This window comes from Pygocentrus nattereri, chromosome 1 (genome assembly GCF_015220715.1).
Source record: "Pygocentrus nattereri isolate fPygNat1 chromosome 1, fPygNat1.pri, whole genome shotgun sequence".
Taxonomy (NCBI): Eukaryota; Metazoa; Chordata; class Actinopteri; order Characiformes; family Serrasalmidae; genus Pygocentrus; species Pygocentrus nattereri.
The window spans coordinates 9786016-9803587 of NC_051211.1; the positions used below are offsets into that span (position 1 = coordinate 9786016).

Here is a 17572-nt window from a genome sequence, read left to right on the forward strand (position 1 = left end):
ATAGGGTCTCTAACAGCTCAGCTGGTGAAAGTTCAACTCTGGAATACTATTAGGAATGTAACCTCTGTTGATGTTTTAAATTCAGAATAAAAATATATTTGTTCAGGCTAGCATTGTGCTAAGATTATGGCTCATTTTTGCCTGTGGCTTGTAAACATGCTGTTATTTTTCATTTTTCCAGTGTTTTACTTATATTTCTCTGTAAGCCACTTTGAGATTTTGTAACTAAAATGGAAAGTGCTATATACACAAAAAGTATTCTTTTGTTTATGCCGTTTCTCTCCCCAGGTGACAGTGAACATGTTCTACTATCAGAGACAGCAGACCGAGGCTGTTCCTCTTGGCTACCACAACCTGGAACTGACCTGCAGGCCATGTGAGCCTGGTGAACCCTATCTCCAGTACGTCTTCAGAAAGTGCCGCTGCAACCGTGAGCAGCCGCTGCAATCTTTCACTTTCCAAGAGTTCGTCCCTCCAAACAAGAGGTGAGCAAGTGTGGATGATGGTGGACAGCAGAAGTTGTTCTGTTAAAGTTTGTCTGCTAAATGGTCTAATTTCGTTGACAATACTAAAAAAACATAGACCTGCACTACAAGTGTTTTTATGCAAAGCTTTAGGCCAAGGGTTTGTTTATTCAGTGGAATACGAGTGCTTTTTTGATAGTGTTTCTCTGCTTGATTCATGGAGAGCAGCAAGGGTGTGCAGGAAGGGACTTTTGAATAAATTTGAATTCCGTTAGGTGAAAGCTAATCTATCATCTCTTAAAATCACAGGCTTCTTACATTCTAAGGATTATTATTATTCAGTAACTACATGGCAATGTAAGTCATTTTGAAGTTATGGGAGTAAGGAATGGAAGCATGGGAGTTTAATGGATTATATCCTGTGGGTGGAGAATGCAGTCAGGCAGTTTTTATTTAGTTTCCGGAGAGCCAGAGTCCAGCAAATTTGGCAATTTCCCAAAATATGATGGCCCAAGGCCCTCCGGAATCAGAGCTGGGCATCCCTGCTCTAAAGCACTGTTCTTGAACTCTAGATATTTGCATGCAACATAACCTTTACCACTATGTTTTTGTGATCTTTGGTAGATCTAAGGTGCAAAATACAGGGAAGTCCTGGGTTTTCCCCTAATTAACCTCTTGGACCCCCTGAATGTCTCAGAATCGCCGAAAATAAAATTATTATGATGTTATGCTGTCCATTTGTGTAAAACAGATGCTCAAATATAATTTCAGGCAAAGATCATTGTTTAGCTGCTTCCTACACATTCAGCCTCTGATATGGTAGTCTAACTAACTAGAGATGCAGCACTGATCTGCCTCGGGGTGGCACTGGGGCACATTAGTTCACACAGTTGGTCCTTCATTGCCTAGCAACTGTAACTATACCCAGGATACCTCTGAGAAACTGTGGAGCATGGTGTATAAATCTGAAAACCTGGGCACTAGAAAGGGCACTCAGGAGCTTATAGATGAGGCTACATAATACTGAGCATTACTAACTTGATGAAGAAATGTTTGAGTATTATTGGGACTTGCTTTGGTTCCTTTACAGGAGTTCTCCTACAGGCCGGCGTAAAACAAGTAATCCCTTGATGGCTCTGCAAGACACATTTCCCCTTCCAGATGACACAAGACGTGGAAGCAACATTAGTGATGGAAGTACGTGACAATACCACTGCTAAGCTTTTTTGTGCACTGAATGGTATCAGTTTTATTATTGTTACAAAATGTGTGGTTGTTCTGTTATTCTCTGAACACTGCATATAATTTGAAAAGAACAGAAATTTATGTATGATACTTATACATGACCTGTTGATGAACAGGGCGCATCGGCTGCAGTGACAGTGAGAGTATGGGAGGGAGCCTTGAATCTCTCTCCAGTCCAGGTGCATTTAATTACTTTCCCTCCTACATCATGTAAGTTTATATGGTGATATTTGCTTGATGTTGACTATTTTTGGTCTTTCATGAAGCCCATGGGAATCGCAAGCTACCCAAAGCCCCTTCCACTGGAACCATGTCCTCAGATGACCTGGATGAGAGAGACATTAGCACCGAAGCTGGTGAGAAAAGATGACCCATAATACACAACCCCAGCACTTTCCTCTCACAATTGTGACTCTATAGCTTAGAACCCTGGTGGTGATTATGTTGATTTTGCTCCTCTTAGAGTGTGGCGATCCTTTAAATGACAGCAACGGTGGTTACTGCAAAGTGCGCACCACCTCTCGCGCTGCCCTCACTCACCGGCTCAAGAAAATGAAGAGCAAAATGGCCAAATGCAAGCAATGTGATAACTACATTCTGGTCAATGGCATCGAGTGTGAGGAGGTGAGAGAAGGAAAGGGACAAAAGAGATGTTTTTCATTTTAAAAAGAAGAGTATTCATTAATGACTAGTTGGAATAAACCCCTTTCTTACTATATTAGGATAAAGTAAATACCATATATGATCATAGATGATTGCATATTGTGAAAGCTACAGTTAATCAAGGCTTTTTGTCAGTGGTATATCTTGCAAAGAGAACTTGCCTTCACATGTTATAAAAAGGAACCCTCATCCATTTTGCCTTCTCTTTTACTTTTTGGACATTCTTGCCAGTTTGTATTGGACCGACCTGTCTTTTCTTCTCCGTAGTGTGGCCTTGCTCTGCACAGGAAGTGCCTGGATCTTTGCCAGACAGAGTGTGAGCACAGGCGGGGGACTGTGTTTGGAGTGGAGTTTTCTCAGCTGCCCAGAGAGCAGCCACAGGCCGTGCCATTCATTGTGCAGCGCTGCACTGAAGAGATTGAGAGCCGAGCACTTACCGTCCAGGTATATTCATTAAAGGAATTCTCAGCAAATCAACAAATGTACAATTTTCCACTTACCCCATATTTAGTCAGTCAGCCAAGACATGTTTCCTTTACTTTTTCACATTAGCGCTAGAGCTAAGAGAAGTCAAAACACATCAAAATCTTCGTTATCTGCGTAATTTAACATCCATATTAATTGCAGATGCAGATTCAGCAGGAGTCAGAATTTGGCATAAAATCTGTTGTCTATAATTGCTGCCTATTATGCTAAACAGCCCAGTTTTGTTTATTTTTGTAAATCACTGTAAGACACACTGAGTCCTAAACCACACTGAAAAGTCTGCACATCTTTAATGAAAATGTGGTTTGGGTGAGTTGAGAGAAGTTTTGGAGATGCATTTACAACAAAGATTTGGGTGACTATTGATTTCTACTGTTTGTCAGCACTAGGAAGCATGGTTAAAATGGGCTGCCTAACTGTGACCAGAATTTAATGCATTTTTAAATTGGATTAATTATTAGTTTTATCCAAACACCTATAAAACACATCTGAGATCAGTGTGTGTAGATGAAGTAAAAATTGTTTTTTATGTAGATTTAGTTTGAACAGCTCTGCAGTTAATGGGCTAACAGGCTCCTCCAATAAATTTAAGCAAAGCTAGGTTTTACTTAAGGATTCACTCTAAAACTGCCACATGCAAAGTAAACAATATGACACATTGTAATGTTTATTCTGAGTTGCATATGCTTTATATGTCTGTGTTTAAGTAGAGCCAGTGTGGTGCCCAATCTCACATCCCTGTCTTAATCTTACTTCCTCTGGTTTCTGATCACAGTATTCGCAGTGTTATTGGATGAATCATACATATCACAGCCATCAATCAACACTTTGGGAGAAATCTCAAAAATCATAGGTAGATATGTATGTGCCTGACTTTTGGTAGACTTAAATATATTAAAATAGCAACGCATTTTACAGTTAACAGTACTGGCTTGTATGATGCTGAAAACATGTTAACTTGCAAAATCTGGCTAAGGGTCCCTTGGAAGTGAAATCAGGACGGGGATGTGAAATTGGGCTTCACACCATCAATAACTTAGCACTAACTGAGTTTACATAGTCACACTCGTTGAAATCAGCATTATCATAAAGGTTATAAAAAAGGTGTATCTGCGTTAATTACTGCTACATAATGATATGCCTGTCATCTCAAAATTTATTAAAGTGGTAAAATGTATTAGAAAACATTGAATTGATTAAGCTGACCTACAGATACTCAGACAATAAATATTTTGAATTCAAATTTTTACTCAAATCACAAGGGCTTAACAGAGTCATATTTGCATACACATTTCTATGCATTTTTACATGCAAATATGTTTTATATTTTTATGCATAAGGTTCTTTATTATGACTTTTATCTTTCTCAGCAAAGTATTATGGTGAATGTTTCTGCCTAGCATGTTATTATGCACTTAAGCTCAGTGTAAGCTTAAGCTTACACTTAACTTAAACTTAAGCTTAGTGTAAATTCATGAACACTTTAGTGTTCACCTGAATCACATAAACTTATATTTAACTGTAGAATAACATGGGACTCTGTGTTCTTAGTGGATTTGTGTGATAAATCCATGACGTGCTGTGTCTACCACTGTGTCATGAATGATTCAGACACATATCAGGGTACGAGCTAAGTTAGAATAATGGTTAAGTTAGTGATAGCTAAATTACAGTCATTCCTGCTCAGCGTGAAACTTTCATGCAGCATTGGGTTTTTTAAGAGAAAAGGCCAGTGGGTATTAAGAATATGAAGAAATGAATAAAAGCATAAATAAGAAAAAAAATGATAAGAAATAGGAAATTAATTACAAATTTGATTGAACAACACTAAGAGTGTTACAAATAGTTCTTACAGCTTTTCTATTGTCAGATAAACTAATAATCTTCAGACACTCCTGAAAATTCCATAACAAAGACTATCTGTGAAGTCTTGACATGACTTTTACATGACTGTAAAATTCAGCTATAAATAATAGTAAATTTATTAATTAATAATGTTGTTCTCTGGATTTGTCATAATCAAGGAACCCAGGCACTACATCTTTCCAGAATAGGTTTTAATCTAGATATGTTTGACTAGGGTCTTCTAGAATATAGGCAGTTCCAGGAGAGAAGGATAAATGTTTTAGGTTTGCTATCACAAAAACAGCAGTTAGTAACTATACTGGATTTATATTTAGAAGAAGGGCCTGGGTTCGATTCCCCAGCCGGGGTCCTTTCTGTGTGGAGTTTGCATGTCATGTTATCCCCATGTAAGTGTGGGTTTCCTCCAGGTTCTCTGGTTTCCTCACACATTCCAAAGACATACAGTCAGGTGAACTGGACATGCTACATTTCTAAATTTCTAAACTTCCTGGGACCCAGCAGCTTAGATTATGTGTGTGTGTGTGTGTGTGTGTGTGTGTGTGTGTGTGTGTGTGTGTTGGTATGTGTGCATGCACGTGTGTGTGTTACATCTAGTGTTCTGCATGAAGCAGGCCTGTACTTTGAGACCCCTGCACTAAATGAATTGACATCACTGTATGAAACTGAGAACAGAAACTGCACCACAGCCAAACTTTGACTCTGAATTAATTAACTTTTCAGGTAGTTAATTAAGTTTCAGGTAGCACATTAAATATACATTTCCTGAGCTATATCTTGCTATTTATGGCACTATTGTCATGTTGACTGTCCAAAAATAAAACTAGAAACCAAATGAAAGATGTCTATTTTTGTATGTTGAGCATTTTCTCTCAAACTTCTTTGTCTCTCTCGCTCTTTTAGGGGGTTTATCGGGTAAGCGGGTCCAAACCTCGGATAGTGAAGCTGTGTCATGCCTTCGAAACCCAAAAAGACCAAGTTGACCTGTCTGACCTCTCACCTCATGACATCACCTCTGTACTCAAGTACTTTTTCAAAGATGTATGTAGACTTTATGTAACAGTTTTACTTATTCTGTTAAAAAAAATATATTGACAATGAAGCAAAAATCAAAGTGTGTATATATAAACTACAACGTCTCTTTCTCTTCTACAGCTTCCCGAGCCTTTACTGACCTTTGACCATTACAATGACTTCATCAACATTGGGAAGGAGATTCAGCGGCTCAGTGAGAAGGACCACGCAGCCGATACAACACAGATAGCAGAGAGCATAGTAACTAATCTCAAACGGGTTCTGAGGCAACTGCCCCCCTCCAATTACAGCACACTGCAGCACATGATGACCCACCTGCACAGGTTAGAGACTATATAATGAAAGACCCATTACTCCTATGAAATATGTTAGTTGAGGATGCACACAATTTATATTTGCCTTAATTTGTTCCCTTTTAAGATTTATGACTTAAAACTCAAATTCTGCAAGTGACCTTTAGTGTCACTGACAAACAAGGCTTTTAAAAAGAAAATCAAAATCTCATTAAAAAGGATATAATGTGTAATTTTGTACCTGTAAGAATTTGTCTACTGTGTTGATATTTGTTTAATGATCTTTGCAATGGTGACATCAATATTACTGCCCAGAAAATGTCAGGTGGTGCAGCTACATGTTAATAAAAACATTATATTTTTTAAATATCTTTCAACTGAGTTATAATATTATATTATACTGAAAATGTGTAAACTAGTCTTTGTGCTTGGACACCTGGGGAATGTTCCACCTCAAAACGTTGTGCACTCCTTTGCTACAGTTTCTGGGTTGAACAACATGTTTTGTTGAAACAGTGTGCAAGTGGGTTTGAGGTGGATTTTCTCTCTCTTGATGGGTGTGTCAGAGGTGTTAACTAATCAGAAACAACGGGAAGATAAACCGCACCACATTAAAAAGACAGTTACTCAATGGATTCTAGTAAAGTCCTCAGTGTATCCAACATATTGTGAAGTATTGAACACGTATCCCCATCTCATCAGGCTCTGAAATTCTTCAAAAAGAATACCAAGAATGGCTTTCTCAGCTGCAGTACTTGCAATACTTGTGTAGCACAACAGCATTCAACACACCAACACACCTGTTTCTGTTTTGCTATGTTTTTTCAGGGTTGAAAGCAGCTTTGTTCAAACCTTTGTCCTTGAACTCATGTTTATACATACAGTTTTTTTCTATCTATCTATCTATCTATCTATCTATCTATCTATCTATCTATCTATCTATCTATCTATCTATCTTGCCTTGCTCTATTCCTTTTATCTACTTAATAATTACTAGACTGCACAGTTTCAATGTCGTACTGTAATGCCAGGACGGATTAAAATGTTTTAAAACTTGTATGAACATAGATATATTCTTTCGCAGGATATCTGAGTGTTATGAAGAGAATAAGATGTCTGCTGGGAATCTGGGCATTGTATTTGGTCCTACTCTCCTGCGCCCCCTGGTGTCAGGGGACGTGTCCATGATTGCACTTCTGGAAAGCAGCTACCAGGCTCTGCTGGTGGAGTTCATGATCAACCACCACGACCATATTTTTGGTCCTGCACCGAGACCCTGCACTCCCCCTCCACCTGTACCCACTGCCCCACTCCCAGACACCCCACCGAGAGCCTCCTGCCCTGCTGCACCGGAGAGATCTGACTCACATGAGGGATCTGGAGCTTCCAACAAAGAAAGGCCACGCTCCCTAGAGGTAGGAAACATCCTTCACAGGAGTTGGGCTCTGATCATAGCTTTGTAATTTGTACCAGTTTACTGTAGGGCTTCACAGTATACTAAACATAGTCATTTAAACTTGTATAATTTCTACATTATTACCTATACAGAGGGTACACAAAACAACAGAAATTCGACATGAAATACCTATGTGGTACACCTACAATGTAGCTTTACAGATTGTAGTCCATCTGTTGCTGCACAATTTTTGATCCCCCCTCTATCTCATCCATTGATGAAAAAGAACCACCTTGGGTACCCTGGGTGGTGGACCATTCTCAGCACAGCAGTGACACCAACATTGGCATGGTATTTTGTGGTGCTAGCATCAGTTACCACAGCATTGCTGGGGTTTTTAAACACTGTGTGCACTTACTGCCCAGCTTATTAGACACTACCTTGTTGGTCCACTTTGTAAGTCTATGAATAGAGACTGTAACTCCTATTTTCCCTCGTGCCAGTCATCTTCTAGCCTGACAAACTGTGTAGCAAAAGTTGGGATACAGTCATTAACTGTAAACATGCACAAGGAACCATATGTCCTCTGTATAGCATCACACAGTTTATTTACTTTGGGTAACACCTGTGTGAAACACTTAAATAAAGTAAATACCAATATACTTTTTCCAGTAATATGGTGCACACAAAATAACTTAGCGATTTATTATTGTGATTATTCTGCCTGCTGTGATATTGATATTATCCATATATCATGATAATGGTGGATAATCAATTTACCACGCAGCCATATTTCACTGCAGAAAATGAATGTTTTACATCTTTCCATGAACTGACTATTTTCAAAATTCAGACAAGTACCACCTCCCTTAGTTACTGTTTCTATGTCCATCAAACTTTCAGTTCAGGCCAACTAGTACCTTCTTTATCACTTGTGCTAACAGACTGAAAACTTCTGCAGCACAAGGGAAAGTATAGAAGCACAGAGAGGAAAACGATATTTATTATTATTATTATTATTATTATTCAAAAATACATAGAACAACATGGAGGAGCACATTTGAAAACACACACACTCACACTTAGGGGCAATGTAGCATGTCCAGTTGGCCTAACTGCGTGTCTTTGGACTGTGGGAGGAAACCGGAGAACCCGGAGAAAACCCACGCAGACACGGGGAGAACATGCTAACTCCACTCAGAGAGGACCTCAGTCGCCCGGCTGAGGAACATTTGAAAACAATATTTATTATTCAAAAATAAATTAGTTTAATCAGATGTCCAGTGTAGACATAAATACTTGAAAATTAACAATATGAATATTGGCCAATTTAAAGGGTTCTTCACTATGTTTTCAATTAATCTAACCAGTGAAAGTCTTTTAGCCACTAAAAGTTAAACAATGGTAGCTGTCTGTTCAGACAGGCTAATGCTACAGATAATACTAATTGACACTGGAGCTAGTCTCAGGCCTTGTACACAAGGACTTTTAGAAAACTTTGTTTGAAACAATGCAAATATAAATAAGCACAACTGTAATTATCTTTCGACTGAATGTTTTAATCACAAATGTCAGCGCTGTAAAATCCTGTTTAATCTGACTCATTCATCAAATATTGTTATCACATTCTAACCTAGATAAAGATAGCTTACCTTAGATCAAACTAAAGTCAGACATCAAGCTGTCACTGTTGTCTTCTATGTGGGGTCATTCCTAGGCTCCTAGGGTCCTGTTTTCATTGGGCCTCTTATTTTCTCAACCCTATGTTCTCCAGACCCAATGTTCCCTCTGTGTGATTTTGGAAGCCTGTATTCCATCATTGAATTTTTCTAGGAAAACTCTATGTTTATATGGCTCCATGTTTCAGCCTCGTGTTGCTTTAATGAGGTTACCTTAAGGGCTTCAGGAACTTGCCCAGAAATCACTGTGATCTGACTAGACATTCATTTTGTCTATTACTTAGTATTTAAAAACAATCAATTTGCTAGCTTCAAACTGGGCTTTCTGTAGTGAACTACTCCATCCGTCATACACAACTGCTGATGCAAGTACGTTACTTCACTCTGCTTACTCTGCTAGTTGGAATTAAACAACTAGCAGCTGGAAAAATAAGGACAGTCTAAAACACTGAAGCCAGACAAAGTAATCATTCAAAAAGTTATCTACGCTGTGACTTCTAAAAGAAGAGTTTGCATTACAAAGTGTGCTTAAATAGCTAATTCGCTCAATAAGGCTAGTCTAGCCGAGGGCACACGCATTTCTATTGAAAAACCTACTTCTTGTTGTTCCCTGTATCACCTTTGGTGACCCCAGGATCCCTAATGATGACCTTAGAAACCCTTCCAAGGACCATTCTACCAAAGTGATTCAAAGTCAGAGTTGAAAACACAATTTAACTAACTTGGACTATAGACTAATATCCTTCTGCTTTGGACTAAAAAGTACCCTGTAGATGATGATTTTGTATATATGTAGTGTGTACTTAAGTAGTATCTCAATAAATACCTTGGTTTAAACAGAATAGAAAAATGGTCCTTGTAGGTTTTCTTAGTATATCATATGGAGGTATGATGTATCATATGAAGCATTGAAGGAACATATGACCATGGAAATGTTGTTATGTTCCTCTCTTCCAGCTTCAGGTAGGAAACAGAAACAGTGTGTAACACTTTACAGCTCTGTTCTTTTAATAATTCTGACAAATTTACTTCTAGCACTGTTCTCAATGCTTATTTATTCTCATGATATCTTCTTACATTTTTTACATCACTGTGTTTTGCTGAGAGGTTTGTCAGTCATTCTTTTGCAAATGGTCAGTTTCTTGTGAAGGTTGCCAAAGTTTGACTACAGAAAATAGGGAATCTCTGTGTTCTGGCTTGTTGGGATTATAGCAGTGGGGATGGATTACCCTGGTGCCATCTGGGTGACGAAGATGAACTTCTCTTTCTCTCTCGCTCTCTTGCTACCTGTCGCTTAAGCCTGCTTACCTGTGCATGCGATACCTGGAGAGATTAAATGCATAATCTATCAGGATTACCACACTTGCCCATATATGTTTGTTACTTTTATTGAACTCCAGGTGCTGCTGCTGCTACCTGCTCTAAGCTCAGGCCATGCCAAGAATTTACAATCTGCAGTGCTCTTACTGAAACATCTTGTTTCCTAGTCCAGTCTTAAGGGATGACCAGACATTTTGTGCTGTATCTCTTGATACTACATAAGGTTTTGATAACTTGACACTATATATAAATCATGGTGTGCATGTACTGTACAGTACAGTAAAGACTGTAAAGACAAAGAATAATTTTAAATTGAGAGGGGTCAGGTCATATTTGGTAGGAGTTTTAGGCCACATTATACGTCTTTACATGTTAATATCACAAGCCCTGGCACAAAAGAGAAGGTCTGGCTCAAAGCTTAGATCTTAAAGGCACAATCAGTTTATTACAGACATTATACTGACAAAGATACACTGACAATAGTGGACAATTCACTTATATCTTCAGAAGACACGTCTTTGCCAAGTTTTGACTGAGTTCTCTTTGAGTACTCTTTCAATGTGCTCGCAAACAGTAGATTCATGCGTTCAGGCAGGGGGACCAAAGCTCAACCAATTGCAGTTTACACATTTCCACCAAAGAGTCTCCAAATCCCCAAATCTTACAAAGTGTAGCTTTAACTGATAAACTGAACCTTATGAGCCAGACAACACTGTTGTCTGTTCAACAGTGCTGAGGAGAATAGACAGTAACAATATTATAATGTTTCACCCTTTACTCATGTTTAAGGAGTGTTTAAGCATCTGAGAATTTGAGATTAGTGTGATTACTTGTGATTAGTGAAATTTCCAAATATCTTATTTCCAATTAGGTTTAGCAGAGGCCACAGTAAAAATTCAGTATTAAATATATTAGTTTGTGATGACTGCTACAATAACATTCTTTAAAAGATAAGATTTTAATTCACTTCTTTCGCTTCAGTTTTTGTTCCCTTACCCCATCCACTCAGCCACTTAGCTCTGTAGTAGTAGCTGTTGTACTCAGAGTTTGTATTATTTCCAAATCATTTTAACAGAGTCGCACACTCAAGAGAGACTCAAGCGAGGGTTATATTTCTGACAAGTCGTCATCCAATGAGGCAGTGGACCAGCTGAGCCCTGAAGCCAATGAGAGAGCAGGTAGGCAGTAGCTGCTTAGGAAAGATGGTTATTAGTGGTTAGGAGTAGGACTGAATGCTTGCCTAAACCCTTATGTTTCATATGTTTTGTGTGATTGCCAAATATTCTGAGCATTTCTGCTTAACCTCCTGCTTAAATGGGGATTTCCTTTTTTTTTTTTTTTAATTTTTGCTTAATTCGGTGGCTGGGATGTCAACAGATTCATTCAGGGTATTTTGACAGGAAGTTGTTCACTGTAGAGATACTTACTAACTCTGATTTCTTTACAGTGGTGGTGATAGGAACCAGGGGTCATAATGCCTACAGTGCAAATTCAGTCATTTTGTTGATTATCTAAAATGACTAGTAACAGTGAATTTTTGTATGTAATACTGATAAATCCAAAAATAGGTGTTTTTGGGGTATTATTTTTCCTTACAGGCTCTGCATGTACCTCTCCTCCACAGACCTGGCAACAGGAATAGCTAGTTGAGGGGACAAAATAAAGCACTGAGGGAACACACCTAATAAATTGACAGTGATATTTGTTATTAAGTGTACCAAACTAACCTACTTAGCATTAGTATGAAATATCCCACTACTAGACTTGTGTCTTATGGAATCTACACTTTTTAAAAATGTCAGTAAATTGATAGTTGCATTAATTTTTCAATAATTTACTGTACCATATTTGGAGTAACAGTAAAATAACAACCGTATACTGTTATCTGGACCACAGCATTACTGTAATGTAGCTGTATTTTGGTAGGTTGATAAAAAGTTGTAATTAAAACACCTGAATCTCCTGTATTTTTACATAACAACTGTAAATGTGATGTAGCTCAGTAACCAGAAATTTATTGTAAATTTACACATGAAAATTATATGCTTTTTATTTAAATAAAAAATAGCAAAATTATCATTTCACAGTTCAACTTAGCTTTTTTCATGTGGAAAATGTAACTCTTCTTCCACAGTTTCTATTGCTGCTGTTCATTGGGACTGATATAGGTTTACATTCTTGCTGGAATCAGCTGTAAATCAGATATTTAACATTGAGTTGAGATGAAAAAAGTGTTCCACATGTCTCAGAAAACAAACCAGACTGAGAACAGTAGATCTGTTTGACTTGGGCAATATTGACTGAAAAGTCTACCTGTGAGTGAAGTTTAAAGGTTGGCTTGCAGAACAAGAAAAGAATGTAACACGGTAGGGACACAGTATTCCAGCAAAGAAGACATTGCCCCTCCTCACGTGACACTTCATGACATGGAGCCTTCTCCACCATGAATGGAATTCATGAATTATATTGTCATGATTGGCCCCTCATAGTCCTCCTTGTGCTTTTGTTTTGTTTTGGTCTTGTCCATGTGCTTTCTTTGTTTTGATTCATCCCTGTCCTGCCTGCTCGTTTTCTTTTTTTTTACTCCACCTTTGATTGTTCTCACCTGTGTTATCCACCTGTGTATTGTTAACCCTAGTTGTTTCCTGGTATTTAAGCCCTGTGTTTTCCCCTGTTAGTTTGCTGGTCATTGTTTTGTATTGTGGTGTTCAATGTTGTTCTTCCTGCCTCCGTTGTTTGTTTATCCTGTATACATTTTTGTTATGTCTGTCCCTCCATCTATCTGTGTTGGCTCTCTGACCCTGGACCATATTGACCCTGACTCTGGATTTGCCCTTAATAAATCTCGCTTCTCTTCGCATATGCGTCCACTTCATCATCGCTCCCCAGCGTTACATATATGTTTTAGGCCAAAAACAAATTACAAAACAATCAGAAAACAATGTCTGAGGCATCAGTTAGTGTAGTAATAAGAATGTAGTTTTAAATCTCTCTGTGATGTAGCAGACACTGATCGCTTTGGATGTCTGGTTCCTATCACTGTGATTAAATTTCTCTCTAGCACAGTGGATTTCATGTCAAACCACTAGGAATGAGTTTGTTTACATCTTTAATTATGTAGAATTTAAAAAAAGAGTAGAATCTAATATACAGTCCACATGCAGTATTTTGGGCACCCCTGGTCAAATGACATGTTCTATTGATTTTTTTTTTTTAAATTAACAGAGTGTACAGAATTTACATTTCTAGACATTTTAGAACACAATTACTGTTTTATTTGTTGAATTTAACATGTTAAAATGAAATGCAGTGTAAATGCTATTTGCTATATGTTATGTTTAATGTTTTATTTTTCCTGTTAAATCTAGCAAATAAACAGAAATTGAGCACTAAAATTTGCAAGAAATTCATATTTAAGGGGTGTTCGCTGTAGAGAATGTGTAAACGTATTTTCACATAAAAAATCAACAAAGCATGTAATCTGACTGGGGGTGCTTTTGCAAGTTTGGATGTGCATATTTTGATTTGAAGTGTGGGTCCACATACAGGCCTTAAGAGGTTCAAATATCGTGTTTATGGTGTGGCATACAGAATCAAAATGCAGAGTAAACGTGGCACATTGTCCTATTGCTGTACTCTTTGTTTGAATATAATGTTTATGATTATAAATCTATATATAACATACAATGTAATACCTGAATATTTATTAAACATACAGAATCAGTTTATTTAGATGTGCCCTTCACTTCCACATGAATAGAATATATTAGAACCCAATTTTGTCTGTTTGCCAGTTTCCTTACTTTCCATAATTTTGGTAATAATTGTAATATAACATTTTATTCATGTCAAAATGATGTACACATTTGAATCAGATAAATTCAGTGCATCATTTTCAGTGCAGTTAAAACTAATCTCTCTCTCTCTCTCTCTCTCTCTCTCTCTCTCGGTCAGTCCTGGCTATGAGGAGTGCATTGGCCGCTCCGCGAGGTCACTCAGAGGGACATGTAGATCCTCACCCAGGGTCTCAGGCGAGGGCTCACTTCAGCAGGCAGCCTGTGAAGCCCCAGAGGCATGCCCCTCCAGCGACATGTGTGCACTCACCGACCCCACAGCAAAAACACCCCCCAGACTCCACCAGTCCACTCCACATGGCTGGACACACCTCTGCCACTCAGTCTCCGCCCTGTGAGTCTGAACGAGGGACACGATTGAACGATTCGGCAGCAGCTACATCCAATCTCAAACCCAGCCTCGTCATCAGGACAGAGACAAAGGAGAAAGCAGGCTTCTTCCTTTATCAGAACAGCAACCAGTCCAACAATGGACTGACCCGATCACTCAGGAGACACCCAGCGGAGGAGAGGACCGCCCAGAAGATTCTGTCTGGGCTGAAGCTAAGACGCAGTAACTCAAGGAAAGGGGAGCAGCTTCATTTTGTGTGAGACTGAGTGAAGAAAGATCTGAGAGGGCATATGCAGGCAGTGCTCACCAAAGGAGCAGAAAAATCCAATTTACTACTTTTTCCCTTTTACTCCAAATGTGCTCAGTTAGCCAAAACGTGTTTGGTGTCCAAAGTAAATGTCTTTAAGTGAGGTAAGAAGCTCATGGAGCTTAGAGAGAAATAAAAGAGATTTATACACTGCCAGATAGTATCATGAACACATCATGTCTAAATCCTTGCACGCTTGTCTCAATCCATTTTAAATTGATAAAGGGAAATTCCACCAATTTTTCAAGATTTCTGCATAATTCACTGCATATACCTCTACGCCACACGTGGATTTAAAAAGTGCAGTTTTTGGCCAAAACTTTGTCCCAAATCTATCGTAAGACACTGTCTCAGTTTTGTACAGTAACTTTTTTTGAGGGGGCTTTTAGAGATATTAACCTCTGGTTCCTATCACCAGCACTGTGAACAATTCTGAATCAGCAAGTTGTTCAAGAATGAAGCGTTTCACATCAAACCTCTGACTGACTTTGTTAATTAAGTTAATTATTAATCTCAAAACATTAAGTGTAAATTAAGTAATAAGCTCAAAAAGACATGCTTAGATGGTTTCTGTGACTATAAGAATGGATGTAAGCCCGTAGCATAGATGAATACGTAACCATTGTAACCATCTTAAAGTCTGAATCTTGTTCATACGTTTGGACAAAACTGAAAAAGGAAACTTTTGGACACCAGACTTTTTTTTCATTGGCTGATCAAGTGCATTTAGCGTGAAGGGGAAAACTATTTAAATTAGAATTTTCTATGGACTACTCATTTAAACAATCTCACAGATGGATTATGATTCATATCTATTAACTGGAAAATTATTCTTCACACAATGTACTCAGTGTTTCACCATACACTCTCAGAAAAAAAGGTAAGACACTGTCACTGGGGCAGTCCCCTTTTTGTCACTGTGGTGGAACCCTCAGGGGTGCATCCCAGTACCTTTAGTCAGGGAACATAACTGAACCATAGTCCATTGAAATTATATTCTCTAAATTGTACTGACTCCACACACCCCGCCTCGCCTCCAGGCTTTTTATTTTATTGTTCTGTTTTGAAACATTAGATTATAAAAAGACACAAATGTCTACTTTTCCACTAGGAAAAACTTATTTAAAGCACACAGTTGGACCTTTAAACCGCTGATGCACCTTTGAGGGGACTCTTACATTGTTTTTACCTTGATCGAATCATGTACCTGCATAGTACCTTTATTTCTGACAGTGTAAGATATACCATGTACAGCGGAGCGTTCTTTCTGACACTTAGGTGATGTAAATTATTTAGTGTGTTAATTTGCATTTTGAAGTACATCATAGACTCTGACTGTGGATTGGAATTATTTTAGGTACAAGCTTAGCTGAAGTGTTTTACAGATACACACACACACACACACACACACACACACACACACGCACACACACTCATTCTCATTTAGTTACAGTATGTGGAAGCACTGGTTCTGTTAAACACCATGTAGACATTTTATGAAAACAAATTGTCCTTGATATGATTTTACAAATTTTAGTTTTGGGGGGGGTGGAGAGAATATAGAATGTAATTGTTTTATATTGTTTTTTCTGAGAGTTAATTTCAGATTTGTATTTAAACATGAAAAAAAAACAAAGTTTGATTTTTTTAAACTAACGTCATTTGTTTGTGTTGTTTCCTTTCATGATCAATTTACCAAACTGATTGGCAGCATAATTGTACCCAGCAGAGAATTACCTCATATTACACTTTCCAGAGGTGCTAAAGAAAAAGAACAAGGGCGGGTCTCACCACAAGAGGGCACAGTTGATACCAAACTGGGAAGAGAGTGATGGTGCTGGAGTCTGATCTGTCATGAATTTCTAATTAGTGGTGCAAACATTAAAGAGGTAGTTTGAGTAAAAAAACTCACACTTGCCTAATTTTCCCCACCAATTAGCATTGTGCATCCCTAAATCACATCACAACATCTTTGCCTTAAACCACTTTGAGTTGCTGCATAATCTCAATTTTCATTTTAATAGATAACAGTATGTTAAGCACTGAGGGAAGACTTCAAACACATCTGATTGACTATGTAGGTGAAGGGAAAATTGAGAATTACAAATTATGGCTTTAAAGTCAAAATAAGTGGGAAATCATCACTCATTTCCTTCTGCTCCATGACATGTTAGAAGACACTTTAGAGGTGGTCAAACGTGAGCACACTTTACACAAATAAACTTTATGGGAAAACAGGAATTTTGTCTTTTAAGATACGATAATCCTCTATTAGTCCAACAGCAGGGAATTCAAATGATATGATCATGAATCACACTTAATATTACCAGTTGGCATAAATTAACAAAATAAAAAATGTCTTTTGATTGCAGGCTGACTTTATGTTTTAGCCATCTTAAAAATATGACTTATTATCAGAAATTATATACATGTCCCATCTTCTGAAGTAGTCATCAGGATTTGTTAGCACAGCCACAGCCACCCCAGGACTGTAAGTTTACAAATGGAAATTATGCTACAAATTCTGCACTTATCTGTAACAGTAGTGTTTTTTTTACAACCAAAGACAGTTAATAACTCTTAATAGTGACCCCAATTAATAACTTACCATTTGGTCCTAAATCAAATATATATGT

At 38.0% G+C, this 17572-nt stretch overlaps 1 protein-coding gene across 2 annotated transcripts in view; it reads left to right on the forward strand.

Annotated features, from left to right (window-relative positions):
• LOC108429666 (GEM interacting protein) overlaps positions 1–15913 on the forward strand; it is a 40257-nt gene extending 24344 nt beyond the window's left edge. The window contains exons 11-21 of one of the 2 annotated variants that reach the window (XM_037537078.1): positions 289–485; positions 1555–1661; positions 1826–1888; positions 1976–2065; positions 2173–2333; positions 2640–2816; positions 5625–5762; positions 5877–6079; positions 7134–7464; positions 11520–11622; positions 14399–15913. In XM_037537078.1, the coding sequence (XP_037392975.1) occupies positions 289–485; positions 1555–1661; positions 1826–1888; positions 1976–2065; positions 2173–2333; positions 2640–2816; positions 5625–5762; positions 5877–6079; positions 7134–7464; positions 11520–11622; positions 14399–14889 (2061 nt within the window). In that variant the 3' untranslated portion in view covers positions 14890–15913. The remainder of the gene's footprint in view (positions 1–288; positions 486–1554; positions 1662–1825; positions 1889–1975; positions 2066–2172; positions 2334–2639; positions 2817–5624; positions 5763–5876; positions 6080–7133; positions 7465–11519; positions 11623–14398) is intronic. The other variant, XM_017701576.2, reaches the window with a different exon arrangement.
• The last annotated feature ends 1659 nt before the right edge of the window (positions 15914–17572 follow it).